At 31.4% G+C, this 16,727-nt stretch overlaps 1 protein-coding gene across 1 annotated transcript; it reads right to left on the reverse strand.

Annotated features, from left to right (window-relative positions):
* Positions 1-604: 604 nt before the first annotated feature.
* On the reverse strand, positions 605-15,069 carry LOC131176362 (proline-rich protein 4-like). Its single transcript, XM_058141457.1, has 4 exons — positions 15,017-15,069; positions 14,494-14,560; positions 13,054-14,387; positions 605-752 (listed from the first exon to the last, which is right to left on the reverse strand). Exons 1-4 carry the CDS (start codon positions 15,067-15,069, stop codon positions 605-607), a joined length of 1,602 nt encoding a protein of 533 aa, XP_057997440.1.
* Between the last annotated feature and the right edge of the window lie 1,658 nt (positions 15,070-16,727).

Raw genomic sequence — 16,727 nt, forward strand, 5'->3', positions numbered from 1 at the left:
ATATTATTTAATTACTTATTTAGTTCTAAAAATTTTTAAAATTAGCTTTAAATATGCAAATCATAAAATAATAAAGTGTATTAATTGATAATATTAGATTTAAATATTTAACTCTTAAAATTTTTACAATCTAACTTTAAATATGAAAATAAAAAAATAGTAAGATGTTTTATTTAATAGTATCATATTTTAAATGAAATGATTTCAATTTTTTAAATGAAAACATATATATTTTTTGTTTTATTTTGGTTTTAATTTATATATTTGTTATAATTATTAGAAATATTAATATAAAATTATGCTAATAATGATTTTTTTAATATATTATATATTCCTTTTAATAATTTATGTAATATCAAATTTATATTTTCTATTATAATTAGTTAATATTAATTTTAAATATAATATATTAAAAACATAAATATTAAAAATTAATAAATTTACCAATATAATAAGGCAATTGTAAGTGTTAGTACGCTACCAAACTTGAAATTATCCAACGAAAATCCTTAGTATTTGTATATTTAAATTTCTACATTAGTTCTAAAATAGGCGAAACACAATTGTATTTAAAATTTAACATGTACATGTAATTAATTTTTTTTTAATGGAAATAGAAATTCATTAACAAAGCTGCTAAATCAGCAGCTTCAGCAACAGTAATATGGGGCGGCAAAGCACCCTCAAAAGCCATGACATCAGTAACACGATGAGCATGGGAAGCAAGAAGATGGGCAACATCATTGCCCTCCCTTTTAACAAAAGAAAGGAACAAACCATCAGAGAGGGCATCATATAAAAAAAAGTTATAAATTTATTATTTACAAATAATTTATTAGCACTGCATTATATTTATTAAATTTATTTTTAAATTTTCCTCTATATTATAAGAAAATATGAAATTATATAAAATATTAATTTCATTATTTCCATTAGCCATTTTAAACCAGAGGTGAAAATTTTATTAAGGTTGAACAAATTTGAAGAAGCACTTAAATAGGAAGTGAGCTAAATATATTTATGTTCTTTGCATATGCCTTCCAGGATTACACAGCCGGTTTGCCTCTCGAACGGCTGACTATTAAGGGTAAGATAGATTGAGAATGAGCCCTACTTAAGCCACCCTTCCAAAACCATGATCCCTGGTTCTGCTCATTTGGGTTTTGAGGTGTTGGTGCCAACAGGGAATTCGGCTCTTGTTGGTGGTTCTTCGAGGCAACGCCAGCACCTCCCTTTTTATAATATTTATATATTATATTTTTCGAGTAAAAATATTTTTTATTATATTTTTTTATAATAATATTTATAAAATTTTTATTTATTTTATTTAAATAAAATAAAATTTAAATATTTTATGAAATTATTAGATTTTAAAATATAAATTATTAATAAAAATAATTATTATGTATATTATTAATAAAAAATATATTAATTTAAAATAATTTAAGTATTTTTTGAGTAATAATAATCGAATCTAGAATGAATTCAAATGGTTAATAATAAATATTAATCGAATTCGGTTCGAGTAAAGTAATTTTTATGGATTCGCTGCCATCCCTATCTATGTGTTTTCTTCCTTGCTGGCAACTTAATTTTAGGAGTGAGCATTCGGTTCAAACTGAACGAACCGAATTAAATTATGAAAATCAAATTATATATTTTAAAAACTGAACCGAACTGAAATAGATGAAAAATCAAATCGAACAGAATCACTCTATTTTGGTTCTGTTCGGTTCAAATCGATCGGTTTTATTTTTGATTAATTTTTTAATTTAGACTTCATTTTCAAGTTATTTGATCTAATTTTGACTTTGGTTTGAACCTAATAACAACTAATCAATAAAATTAAACAATTCATATATATATAATTAAATATAATTCATAAATTCTCCATAAAAATAAATCAATTCAAAATTTGATTCAGTTCGATTTAGTTTGATTTGAATATATAAAATTACTATTTAATTCGGTTTGATTTAATCGATTTTTTTCTCTTTAAAGTCGAACCAAACCGAAATAATCGAAATTTTTATAATATAAAATCGAATTAAACTGATTGAACAGAATTGATTCAGTTCGATTCGTTTTTCAGTTCGAATTGAAATCTGTTCACCTCTATCCAATTCCGATATATATAAACTTTTGAGCAGTATCGTAATGAACGATGACTGTCGCATTCAGAATGAAGAAAAGGTCCACTCCTGCATTTATTGAAACTCAACAAACCTAAGATATTAATGCTAGGCAATTTTCTTTTGTGGTGGTGTTTCTTCTTCCCTTATATTCATCGCCCAAAAGTTTTTTTTTTTCAATTTGAAGGAGGTAGTAGACTAATTAACAATATATTAATAAATTACACATTGATACATAATCATTTTTATTTAATAACTTTTTATTATAAAAATAATAAATTTTGTAATAATAAATGTAAAAAATGATAGTTATAGAGGCCATAAGTTTATTTTTGACAAAGTTATTTTGAAAAAAATTTATGAGTGTACTTTTTAATAAAATTTGTTAAGAAAGATTTTTTTTTCTAAATGTTTTGAGCTCTTCAGACTTTTAACAAAATTATAAATCTAACTCATCTATTATAATTTTTTTTATTTTTTAAAATTAAAAATAAATTTTACGAATAAATTTTAGATAGTGATAAATAATATTTTTCTTAATTAAGAAATTTCAATGAAAATAAATTATTAATTAAAAATAGTGAAAGGCATACAAATTAAAGATGCAACATTTACAAATGTAAAGAAAAGAATTAATTAAAACACATTCTTGGCAATAAATATGCATGAAATTATTAATAACTCAAACTTTCTTCGACTACCTTAAATGTTTTATTTTTGATACTGATAACTTCACACTAAAGGGTCGTAAATATCAACCTTATAGGTGTACTACATTAATAATATATAGAGAGCCTAATGAATAGGAGAAAATGGTGGCATTGTAGGCCATTTTCCAAATATGGGGTGATGGTAGGGCTTTGGAGGAATCTTTGGAAAAGGAGGAAGCTTAGGAAGAGGAGGGTATGGCTTCTTCTTAAATGGAGGGATCTTTGGGATTAGAGGGTGAGGCTTACAAAAGATTGGTGGTTTTGGTTTGTAGATTGGAACAAGAGGAGGTTTAAAAATTGGTGGCTTTGGTTTGTAGATTGGAACAGGAGGAAGCTTAAAGATTGATGGTTTTGGTTTGTAGATTGGAACAGGAGGAAGCTTAAAGATTGGTGGCTTTGGTTTTGGGTTATAGATGGGAATTGGAGGAGGCTTGTAGACTGGTGATTTTGGTTTTGGCTTGTAGATGGGAACTTGAGGAGGCTTATAGACTAGTGGTTTAGATTTTAGTTTTGGCTTATAGATGGGAACAGGAGGAAACTTGTGTTAGTAGTGTGCCCTAGAGCATATCATTTAGTATGTATCTTGTACCTGTTTTTATTAATAAAAAGCATTTTGACTTTTCCGTTTACATAATATATTTATGTGTAATAGAAAATGGCCATTGATATTTTCTTAGAAATTGTATTCTTAAGTTGTTAAGAATATGAGTGACAGTATTTCTAGCACAAAGCATCATAAATAGGTTCACAATCGAGGATACTTCACAATAAGGACATGACTTATCCAAAAAGATTGTAATCATGTTTGTTCCCAAGTTATTTATATGAGATGTAAATAAGATGGAATGGTGAGTCTCATGTCATATAACAAACATGATAGGCACTTATACATGATAAGTAGGTCGAACCAGTGACAATTATGACAAGCACATGGAGTTTACTCTTGTCAATGCATTGTCATAAATCATATCAGTGCATATAATCTTTAGACCTGAGATAGCACAGTTATCTTGTATATAGGTAGTTTGAGTTTGATACTGCTTTCATACTTGTACTGTGTATGGGTATATGGGCATGTGTTGGGTCCTACTAGTTATATATAGAGGTAGGTGTTGATCAAGATGGAATCTGTTCCTCTAAGTAAATAGGGATAAAATCCTATGTTCATTTAATTGTTCTTGATGTTTAAAGTTCCTGGCCACGACAGATAGATTTAATCAGAAAAGAGTTTCTGATGAGAAAATCTTTTTAATCAAGAACTGGAATTAAAAGAGAACATAATATTCAAAGCAAATGGGGTTTGACATAAATCATGACTCCAGCTCGAATTGGAATTTTGTAATAGAGAGATTCTAGTGCATGGTAACATATGATTATAAGTTCATTTAAGGTAAACCTTATTACTAATTGGGTGGCCATGGCATGCTATGCTAGGTGTTAAACATGGTTTATGAGGTGCATAAAATGATTTAGAGAAATCATTTATGGTAAGAAAGAGTTCTGATAATATTAAGAGTTGATATCATGTCTCATTGCCAATTAGTGATGAGCCTAGTAAGTCACACACATACACAAGTAATCACCAAATTAAATATGATTTAATTAATTAATTAAAGAGTTTAATTGATTAATTAAATAGGTTTGGTTTGCAATTAGATTACAAAGTCCCTAGCATGGCTTTAAACCAAATCTAAGTTATTGGATGTATAGTATAAGTTAAATTTATATTTAAAGTGTTTAAATATGAATTTAATTAATGAGAAATTAATTAATAGAGATTAATTAATTAATTTATATTTGATATAAATTGATTAGAAGAAGAGAAATAATTATTTTTGGTTGAGAATTTAAAATTAAGACACATGGGTATTTTGGTCATTTCACAGGGTGACATGTTGCAACATGAGATGGTGACACATGGCATTACACATAAGCTTCCCATATGTCTTTTAATCATGTAAGCTGATTAAAGTCAAGATTAAATATAGGTTTGACACTTGGCACAATGTAATTGGGTCAATTAAACCTAGTGCTAATCAAAAGGTGACATGTGGCAAAGGTTTTAAGTGGTGACCTAGCTATATAAGTGTAAGGATGAAAGAACAAATTACACAAGCTGCTCATTCTCTTTGTGCCGCCACCCTTGGCTGCCATTTCCTTCACTTCTTCTTTATCTCTCATCAATTCAAAGAGATTAGCAAACAATCTCTTGAATTAAAAATACTAGAAATTGCTTCTAGTGTCCTGTTTACATCTGTAATCTCTCAAAAGGAAAAACTTGATTTTCTAATTCATAGAAAAAGCTTTAGAAGCTGTTCAAGGGCTGCCATAGGTGATCTTGGTATGGACAAGCTAGAGGGACAACATCTGGTATCCTAAGACGCATCCCAAAGGTGCCAAATACACTTTAGTGCATCAAAAGGTTAGTGTACTTGTTCTTGATCTAATCTAGGATTCTAATGAATTAATCTGATTAATTCTAAAATCTTAAATAGCAAATCTAGATCCAAAACATATTAAAAGAGTTTTAATATGCTGTTTATCATTGAAATCAAATAGATAAAAATGAATCTTGCATGATGTATGTGACCCTAGGTGAAAAATTTTGAATTCAATGATATAAACTTGTATTTTTCATGCTTCCGCTCCTTCAATTGATATCAGAGCCACTATATTTGCCATTTAGATTTTTGATTATATGATTTAATTGTGTGATTTGATCATGAGATGGTTAATTTATTGCTGTTTGCAAGGTCAAGGTGGCGGCATGGAGATGAACTCCATTCATGCGCATGGTTTGGTGCATCCAACCATGCGCATGGCTTTGGGCTTGTTTGTGGGCTTGGTTTCAAAGGCCCATAATTAGGCCTATGACTAATTAAAGTGTTTAATTAGGTGTTTTAATCACACAATTAAATTTTAATTCAAATCTGAATTTTAAAAATTATTTAAATGTTATTCAAATCTGAATTTTTAAAGTTGTTTGAATATGATTCAAATTTGAATTTTTTAAATTTGTTTGAATGTTATTCAAATCTGAATTTTTAAATTTGTTTGAATATGATTCAAATATGAATTTTTAAATTTGTTTGAATGAGATTCAAATCTGAATTTTTAAATTTGTTTGAATCATATTTAAATCTGGATTTTTAAGTTGAATATGAGATATTCAATTTAATTTAAGTATGTATGTTTTATTTAATTGTTAAATAGTGATATGCATGATGGATGATCATGGACTATAAAAGACCAATGTGATTGGATTTATTTCTTTTATGTTTCTTTGGGTTGTAAATTAATTTATTTTATTTTAATTTATTTTTGGGCATATATTATTAAGGTTATAATAATTTTGGGTTGTAATTTCATTTATTTAGTTCTTATAAATTCGCCTTGGTATGCCAAGGATTACTATGTAATTGGATTGCAAGAAGATCAAGGAGGTCAAGAGCATTAGTAGGACCAGTGGGAGGAATTCAAGATCAAGTGTTGATTATGTACTCCTTCAGCAGCTCTTGTAAAATGAATGAATGAAATGCACCTAGGAATGCCCTGATTCAATTCTTGGTGGCTCAGAATTGAATCCCTTAGAAAGTCCATGATTATACCATATTTATTATTATCCATGAATGCATGAGATGTATGGGAATGTATGCAATTATATGATATATGCATGTTAATTGGATAATGTGCAAAGTGAGACCATAATAGTAATTAAGACGACCACAAAATCTTCCAAACAAATGATTAAGTTGGATATGCTATAATTAAAGTAATTATAACATGGGTCCTCCATTGGGGCAATTATTTTAAGAAATTTTAAATAGTTGCATATGATGCAATTAATTTAAGAGATTTTCTTAAGAATAATTGTTAAGCATGAGATGTTGTAAATATATAAATGGTTTGGTGGCCAATAATGAATGTACTTGAGGACATTAAAATTATTTTCATGTTTACTGGCACAATGGGATCAATTTAACTAATGCAAGATAAGTTAATAATGGATGTGCCTGAGATTTTGAGCATTAGGGGCTAGGTAAAGGATTGAACCTCACATGAGATGTGATGGACAAGGAGTTGCTCACTTATAGTTTATTGTAATTCCAATAATGGATGTGCCTGAGGATGATCAATAGGATTATAAGAGTTTAATCACCCACTAAAAATCTATCCAACTAGGATTTCCATTTTCTACTTTGAAAGTGTAGGATTCGCTAAGTTAGTGGGAGGACCAATTTGATTAAAAGACCATAATCATTTTGGTTAAATACATGATACATTTACTAATTAATCCGGTTATTTTCTACAGTTAATTTTCTGATAATAATGAGCACAGAACAACCACCACCATCCAATATCCTTGCAAGTATACTTGATCGCAATAGGTTGACAGGACCTAATTTATCTGATTGGCTAAGAAATTTGAAACTTGTTCTGAACCTTGAACATATAGGATATGTTCTAGACTCAAATGTTCCTGGTCCCTTACCTCCAGAGGCCATTCAAGAGGAACATAAAACTTTGGACAAATGGAAGGAGCATGATATGAGAGCTAAGTGTTACATGCTTACTTCCATGAGTAATGAGTTACAGAAGCAGCATGAGAACATGCAAAGTGTGAGTGAGATCCTTCTTCACCTACAAGAGTTGTATGGTGAGTACAGCAGGAATGCTAGGTATGAGATATCTAGACAGCTATTCCACATGAGGATGTCTGAGGGACAGAATGTTGGGGATCATGTCCATAAGATGATTCGGCTGATTGAGTAGTTGAAACATCTTGACTTTAACATGGATTTCCAACTGCAAATGCATTTGATCCTTCAGTCCCTTCCTGAGTCATTTGGTAATTTTGTGACAAATTTTCATATGACTAAACAGGAATGCACCTTAGCTGGTTTACTCAATATGCTGGTTATTGTCCAAAAGAATATGCCGGGCAATAAAGGAAAAGAGGTAGCTTTGATTGCATCTTCTTCTGCTAGAAAGTCCAACAAAAAGAAGGACAATAAGAAAAAGAAACCTTAAATTTCTGGTCCTTCCAAGAAAATAGCTAAACAGAAAGGGAAGATTAAAGCTGATGGAGGCAAGGGAAAGTGTTTCCACTGCCAGTAGGATGGGCACTAGAATAGGAACTGCCCAGAGTATAGCCAATAATAGAAGCTTGTAGTAACGAGATATTAGACTCTGGATTGGCAATGGCTCAACTGTTGAAGCCTTAGCCATAAGATCTAAATCTTTTTACATGTTTGGACATGTTTTTGTGTTTGAATAATATTTTATATGTACCTGATGCTTTTAAGAACATCATTTTTATATCTAGTTTGACTAGAAATGGCTATGAATTTCAATTAAGAGATGGTGTTTGCAATATTTATTTTGGAAATAAATATGTTGGTTCGGGTTATATGAATGACGGTCTTTATTATTTGGATAATAATGACAAACACAAAATGAATGCAAGTGATCTAAATGAATGCAATGCCATAGTGAAAATCAACTCAAGTTCAAAATATATTTGGCACTTAAGGTTAGGTCATGTTGTAGAAGATAGGATTACAAAACTGGAGAAAATGGAGATTTTATCTTCATTGGGCTCTGAGCCTACTCCAACTTGTGAATCTTGCCTTCAAGGCAAAATGACTAGATCACCCTTTGTAGGACAAGGGCTAAGAGCTGAAAATATTTTGGAGCTAATACATAGTGATGTATGTGGCCCATTTAAAAAAATGGCTAGAGGTAGTTTTCATTACTTTATTACCTTTACTGATGATAAATACAGGTTTGGGTATTTGTATTTGATGAAATACAAACATAAATCCTTTGAAAAGTTCAAAGAATTTAAATTTGAAGTAGAAAATCAAATAGGAAAGAGTATTAAAGCTCTTCAATCAAATCGTGGAGGTGAATACTTGAGTACTAAATTTGATGAATACTTAAGAGAGCATGGCATTGTTTCCCAGCTGACTCCTCCAGGAACACCACAGCTGAATGGTGTATCTGAAAGGAGAAATCATACCCTATTAGATATGGTACGTAGTATGATGAGCTATACTGATATGCCAATCTCCTTTTGGAGATTTGCATTAGAATCAGCTTTGCCTATTCTGAATAGGATTCCATCAAAATCAGTATCTTCCACACCTTATGAGATATGGCATGGAAGAAAATCAAGTCTTAAGCATGTTAAGATTTGGGGTTGTCCAGCTTATATCAAAAAGCTGAACACTGATAAATTGGAAACCAAATCAGAAAATGGTAGATTTGTTAGATATCCAAAAGATAGTTTTGGATATTATTTTTATTTGCCTACATCACAAAAGCTTGTGGTAAGTAGAGATGCTACATTTCTTGAACAACAGTTTGTTCAAGAAGGAGGCAAAGGAAGGCAAATAGAGTTAGAATTGGAGAATTCTGACCAACCAACAGATCAGATGGATATAGATCCATCTAGTCAACCTACACCTATTAATGAAACATCTACAGCTATTCCTCGTAGAACAACCAAGGTATCTCACCCACCAGTGAGATATGGTTTCCTTCATGAAGAAGAACAAGAGTTGTCTACTCATGAAAAAGTTGAACATGGAGACGATCCACTTACCTATGAAGAAGCTATATCAGATATAGACTCTTCAAAATGAATTGATGCTATGAAATTCGAGATTGATTTCATGTATAAAAATCAAGTTTGGGATCTTATTGACCCACCTGAAGGTATTGTACCTATAGGGAACAAATGGATTTTCAAGAAGAAAATTGGTTTTGATAGAAAGGTAGAGACCTATAAGGCAAGGCTAGTAGTGAAAGGGTTTCGCCAAAGGTAAGAAATCGACTATGAGGAGATTTTCTCGCTTGTTGCCATGCTTAAATCAATTAGGATTCTATTAGCAATAGCTGCATACTATGATTATGAGATTTGGCAGATGGATGTCAAAACATCTTTTCTCAATGTATGCATTGAAGAAAATATTTTCATGGAACAACCTAGGAGTTTTGAATCCCAAGATGGTTCCAAAGTGTGCAAGCTAAAGCGATTCATTTATGAGTTAAAACAAGCTTCGAGGAGTTGGAACATCTGTTTTGATGAAGTCATTAAGTCATTTGGTTTTATAAAAAATGAGGATGAGCCATGTGTATATACGAAGGTTAGTGACAGTGCTATCACTTTCCTTGTCTTATATATGGATGATATTCTGTTGATGGGTAATGGCACAGGTATATTAACAACTGTAAAGGTATGGTTGTCAAATACATTCTCCATGAAAGACTTAGGGGAAGCAACATATATTCTTGGGATTCACATCTATAGAGATTGAGCGAAAAGAATAATTAGTTTATCCCAAAGTCTATACTTGGAAAAGATGTTAAAGAGGTTTAACATGCTTGATTCCAAGAGAGGATTGTTACCAGTGAGACATGGTATCCACCTTTCTAAAGAAATGTCTCCAAAGACACTTGAAAAAAGAGATAAAATGGCTAGGATTCCATATGATTCAGCTATTGGAAGTTTGATGTATGCAATATTGTGTACTAGGCCGGATATCGCATATGCTGTTAGTTTGACTAGCAGGTATCAATCCAATCCAGGTTTGAAACATTGGATAGCTGTCAAGAATATCCTTAAGTACTTGAGAAGAACTAATGATTTATTTTTGATATATGGAGGTGGTGACTTACAATTGGATGGTTATACTGATTCTGATTTCCAATCAGATATAAATGATGGAAAGTCTACCTCTGGATATGTGTTCATTTGTAATGGAGGTGCAGTCAGGTGGAAGAGTTCTAAACAGAGCACGACTGCAGATTCCACTACAGAGGTCGAGAATATTGTTGTATCAGATGCTGCAAAAGAAGCTGTTTGGATATAAGGAACCCCGGTCTCACTAGAAATCCAAACACATAGAAAGGCGCTACCGCATTATCAGAGAGATAGTTAGGCAAGGCGATATAGCCATGCAGAAAATAGCATCAGCTGAAAAATCCAGCTGATCCATTCACCAAGCCTTTGTCACAAGCTCACTTAGACCAATATCTTGAGAAGATGGGTCTAAGGTATTGTAATGAATGGCTCTAGTGCTAGTGGGAGATTGTTAGTAGTATGTCTTATAGCATATCATTTAGTATGTATCTTGTACATGTTTTTATTAATAAAAGGCATTTTCACTTTTCCGTTTACATAATATATTTATGTATAATAAAAAAGGTCCATTGATATTTTGTTAGAAATTCTATTCTTAAGTTGTTAAGAATTTGAGTGACAGTATTTCTAGCACAAAGTATCATAAATAAGTTCACAATCGAGGATACTTCACAATAAGGACATGACTTATCCAAAAAGATTGTAATCATGTTTGTTCCCAAGTTATTTATATGAGATGTAAATAAGATGGAATGGTGAGTCTCATGCCATATAACAAACATGATAGGCACTTACACATGATAAGTAGGTCGAACAAGTGACATTTATGACAAGCACACAGAGTTTACTCTTGTCAATGCATTGTCATAAATCATATTAGCGTATATAATCTTTAGACCTGAGATAGCACAGTTATCTTGTATATAGGTGGTTTGAGTTTGATACTGCTTTCATACTTGTACTGTGCATGGGTATATGGGCATGTGTTGGCTCCTACTAGTTATATATGGAGGTAGGTGTTGATCAAGATGGAATCTGTTCCTCTAAGTAAATAGGGATAAAATCCTATGTTCATTTAATTGTTCTTGATATTTCAAGTTCCTGGCCAGGACAGATAGATTTAATCAGAAAAGAGTTTTTGATAAGAAAATCTTTTTAATCAAGAACTGGAATTAAAAGAGAACATAATATTCATAGTAAATGGTGTTTGACATAAACCATGACTCCAGCTCAAATTGGGATTTTGTAACAGAGAGATTCTAGTGCATGGTAACATATGATTATAGGTTCATTTAAGGTAAACCTTATTACTAATTGGGTGGCTATGGCATGCTATGCTAGGTGTTAACCATGGTCTATGAGGTGCATAAAATGATTTAGAGAAATCATTTATGGTAAGAAAGAGTTCTGATGATATTAAGAGTTGATATCATGTCTCATTGCCAATTAGTGATGAGCCTAGTAAGTCACACACATACACAAGTAATCACCAAATTAAATATGATTTAATTAATTAATTAAAGAGTTTAATTGATTAATTAAATAGGTTTGGTTTGCAATTAGATTACAAAGTCCCTAGCATAACTTTAAACCAAATCTAAGTTATTGGATGTATAGTATAAGTTGAATTTATATTTAAAGTGTTTAAATATGAATTTAATTAATGAGAAATTAATTAATAGAGATTAATTAATTAATTTATATTTGATATAAATTGATTAGAAGAAGAGAAATAATTATTTTTGGTTGAGAATTTAAAATTAAGACACATGGGTATTTTGGTCATTTCACAGGGTGACATGTTGCAACATGAGATGGTGACACATGGCATTACACATAAGCTTCCCATATGTCTTTTAATCATGTAAGCTGATTAAAGTCAAGATTAAATATAGGTTTAACACTTGGCACAATGTGATTGGGTCAATTAAACCTAGAGCTAATCAAAATGTGACATGTGGCAAAGGTTTTAAGTGGTAACCTAGCTATATAAGTGTAAAGATGAAACAACAAATTACACAAGCTGCTCATTCTCTTTGTGCCGCCACCCTTGGCTGCCATTCCCTTCTCTTCTTCTTCACCTCTCATTAATTCAAAGAGATTAGCAAACAATCTCTTGAATTAAAAATACTAAAAATTATTTCTAGTGTCCTATTTATATCTGTAATCTCTCAAAAGGCAAAACTTGATTTTCTAATTCATAGAAAAAGCTTTAGAAGCTGTTCAAGGCCTGCCATAGGTGATCTTGGTGTAGACAAGCTAGAGGGACAACATCTGGTGTCCTAAGACGCATCCCAAAAGTGCCAAACACACTGCAGTGCATCAAAATGTTAGTGCACTTGTTCTTGATCTAATCTAGAGTTCTAATGAATTAATCTGATTAATTCTAAAATATTAAATGGAAAATCTAGATCCAAAACATATTAAAAGATTTTTAATATGCTGTTTATCATTGAAATCAAATAGATAAAAATGAATCTTGCATGATGCATGTGACCCTAGGTGAAAAATTTTTGAATTCAATGATATAAACTTGTGTTTTTCATGCTTCCGCTCCTTCAACTTGAAGACTGGTGGCTTTGTTTTTGGCTTATAGATGGGAACAGGAGGAGGCTTGAAGACAGGTGACTTTGATTTTGGCTTATAGATAGGAACAGAAGGAGGCTTGAAGACCAGTGGCTTTGGTTTTGGCTTATAGATTAGTATAGGAGGAGGCTTGAAGACTAGTGGCTTTGGTTTTAGTTTGTAGATTGGGATAGGAGGAGAAGGCTTGAAAACTAGTGGCTTTGTTTTTGGCTTGTAGATGGGAACAGGAGGAGGCTTGAATACAAGTGGCTTTGGTTTTGGCTTATAGATTGGAACAGGGGGAGGCTTGAAGATAGGTGGCTTTGGTTTTGGCTTATAGATAAGAACAGGAGGAGGCTTGAAGACTGGTGGCTTTGGTTTTGGTTTGTAAATTGGGACAGAAGGAGGAGGCTTGAAGACTGGTGGTTTTGATTTTGATTTGTAGATTGGGACAGGAGGAGGCGGCTTGAAGACTGGTGGCTTTGGTTTTGGCTTATAGATTGTTACAGGAGGAGGCTTGAAGACTGGCAGTTTTGGTTTTGGTTTGTAGATTGGGACAGGAGGAGGAGTTGACTTTGGTTTTGGTTTGTAGATTGGGATAAGAGGAGGAGGTGGCTTTGGTTTTGGTTTGTAGACTGGGACAGGAGGAGGAGGTGGCTTTGGTTTTGGCTTATAGATTGGTACAGGAGGAGGTTTGAAAACTGGTGGCTTTAGTTTTGGTTTGTAGATTGGGATAGGAGGAGGAGGTGGCTTTGGTTTTGGTTTGTAGATTGGGCCAGGAGGAGGAGGGGACTTGAAAACTGGCAGTTTAGGTGGAGGCTTATAGACTGGTATTGGTGGAGGGAAAGGCTTTGGAGGGAAGAACTTTGGTGGGAGTTGAGGAAACACCTTAGGAGGTAATGGAGGAAACACCTTCGGAGGAAATAGATATGGATGGCCATGGCCAAAGCTTTTCAATGGTGGCAATTTGGGTAATGGTGAGTGTTTGAAGTGATGATGCCATAAGAAAGCTGAAGTGCAGGTTACGGGTGAAATTTTCAGTTTCCCTACAAGCCCAAATGTGTGTTTACCATTGCTTTTGGACTTGAAGATAATCTTGGAAGACTCTAGGCCACTGTGGGCAGGGCATGGTGTGGCTAAGGCACTGTGAAGTTGAGCATAGCATTCTTCCTTTAGTTTTCCTTCATTTACCATATCAATAGGAAGGTTGACAATGAACTTTCCTTCTTCGTCCAGCTCGCCAGTTCCTTTTGTTTTGAACTCTCCAATTTCTAGTTTGCAATCTATTGTTACGTGAAGCCTTGCACAAATCGATAGCGCATAAGATTTCATCTTTCAAAATAGTGCAAAACCATGCTAAGAATTATATAATGCTTGGCCAAATAATACTATACCACTTGCCTATCTCCATAATGAAAATGCACGTACCTCAAAGTACCTGGTTGGCCTTAATGTTGCTCTCTACATTATCTGCACATTCTTCGATCCCAACTACCTCAATTGTACTATTATCATCATCACCATAGCAGAAAGTATAGAAAAAAAATAAAAATAGGTAGAAGCACATAAATGCTCCTCGAAAGAGGAGGAGAATCCTCATTGGGAACCACACCCAATGGCTCCTCAAAGTAAGAAAATCAAGAACACCACACACAAAAAAAAAAAAGGCAAACTTGTTAGAAGCTTAGAGCTTCTATTTTGTGTTGATCTAAGGCATGAAAGTGGAGTTTTGTTATATACTGAGCTTAAGGGAAGTGATTTGGCACACACCGACACCCAATTAAGAGGCTCACATGATGATGCTATGGTTATGGACCCTCTGAGATAAGCATTGTTTATACCAGCTTTTGCAAATCAATGGAAGCGTTATCTTTCATTCAATGAGTTTTCAACTGTGCACAGCTAGATCTTCTCTGCTCTCTCCACCTGTTTAAACCTACTTATCATCTCCTTATTAATACTTTGCCTCAACCAAGAAATGCTCATACTTGAGGGCAAGAACAGATGCAAACATCGATCATTCTAATTAACTTTTCTTTTGTACTATATTATGTTGGGATTAGGATTGTAAAAAAAGAAAATTCTTCTGTTGTTGTCTAACCTCAAAGTCAATATATTTGAAGGATCTTGAAGAATAAAGATAAATTATAGTGTTGAGGTGAGGCTCAAAACACTTTCACATGAATCCAACATATATATATATATATATAATCATCAAAGGCAGCTAATTTTGTCATGCATTGAGAGTTGCTACGATAACAAGGACATTTAATTGTGACTTTTATTTATTGTTAAGAAAGTAAAATTTTGAAATTAAAAAAATTAACAGCAGATGTAACTTCTTATATAAATTAAATCTATGCACCTAAAAGTTATTTTTTTAATAATAGTGTTATAATCATTGTTGATTGTGTAATGATATTAAAATTAATGTTAACTTCATTTTTTGTTGCATTGGGTAGGTAGATAAAAGTAGCTGTTCATGTGAGGCAGACCAGCTGAGGTTATTGGTTAATCCATGTCTGCAATCTGCATGCATGATCGATGGGCTTCACAACTTTAGATCTTCCCAGAAATTAATCTCCATACCTGTAAAATTCTGATATTTGGCACTGACGCATGGAAGAATATTGGATTCATTAGCTTTACATTAAAGCAAAATGTTTAGAGGAGCTATTTTTCTTGGTCAAAAATCAAATAATTTGTTGATAAGGAATCAAGATATCCTGATTACAAGTTTAGGGGTACTGAAATTGTGTTTAGGGCAGTAGGACCTACGAATTTAAATTTTAATTAGAGTGAATGGTATCAAAAAATAAGATATATTATAATTCAATTTATGAAATTTGACAAAACTTACCATTTAATTTTTATATTTTTAAAATTGAATTATTTAGTTTCTAAAATTTAACAAAACTTACAACTTAATCTATACTGTTAGAATTTCGGTTAAGTGTGAAATGATTAAAATATTTTTAATTTTATTTTCAATCTAAAAATAATTTAATCATTGAAATTTTATTTTATTGTCAATTTAATTTTTGAGATTTGGTTAAACTTATAATTTAGTCATTGTAGTTTTGAAACCAAGCATCTTAGTCATTAACATCTTAATAAACTTACAAGTTAGTTCTTATGATTAGAATTATGGTTAATTCATCATTAAATTTAGTAAAAATATAAAAGTGTTTTTAATTCTATTTTCAATTTAAATAATTTAGTTCTTAAAATTTTCTTTTAATAATAATTTACGTCCATATTCATAATTTTTTCTTTTTTAATATATAATAATATAATATAATATATCAAAATATTATAGATTGATATATATATATATATATATATATATATATATATATATATATTAAAATAATAGTCATAAATAGAATTTTGCAAATTATAAAAGCTTATGTATAAATAGTTATACTATTAAATAATCCATTTGTAAAATAAATGGACGATTTTGTAACCAACTAAAATTTTTAAGGATCTTAGAGTAATTAATCTATTTTAATAATTTAAATTTAAAATTTTTAATTTAATAGAATCCACATTTTAAAAATATAGAGACTAAATTATTAATAAACCAAAACTTTAAAAACTAAATTACTAAGAAAATAAAATAAAGGCAATTAGGTCATTTTTACTAAAATAATAGTAACTTAATGGAAT

The sequence above is a fragment of the Hevea brasiliensis genome, unplaced genomic scaffold (assembly GCF_030052815.1).
Source record: "Hevea brasiliensis isolate MT/VB/25A 57/8 unplaced genomic scaffold, ASM3005281v1 Scaf1, whole genome shotgun sequence".
Classification (NCBI taxonomy): Eukaryota; Viridiplantae; Streptophyta; class Magnoliopsida; order Malpighiales; family Euphorbiaceae; genus Hevea; species Hevea brasiliensis.

Excerpts from the sequence above, each read along its gene's own strand:
- LOC131176362 (XM_058141457.1), bottom strand. The coding sequence starts at position 15,069 with ATGTTTGCATCTGTTCTTGCCCTCAAGTATGAGCATTTCTTGGTTGAG. Across the intron at positions 14,388-14,493 it reads GCAACATTAAGGCCAACCAG|ATGAAATCTTATGCGCTATC; the intron begins GTACTTTGAGGT and ends CTATTTTGAAAG. Across the intron at positions 753-13,053 it reads ACAAAGCCACCAGTCTTCAA|GGAGGGCAATGATGTTGCCC; the intron begins GTTGAAGGAGCG and ends TTTTGTTAAAAG.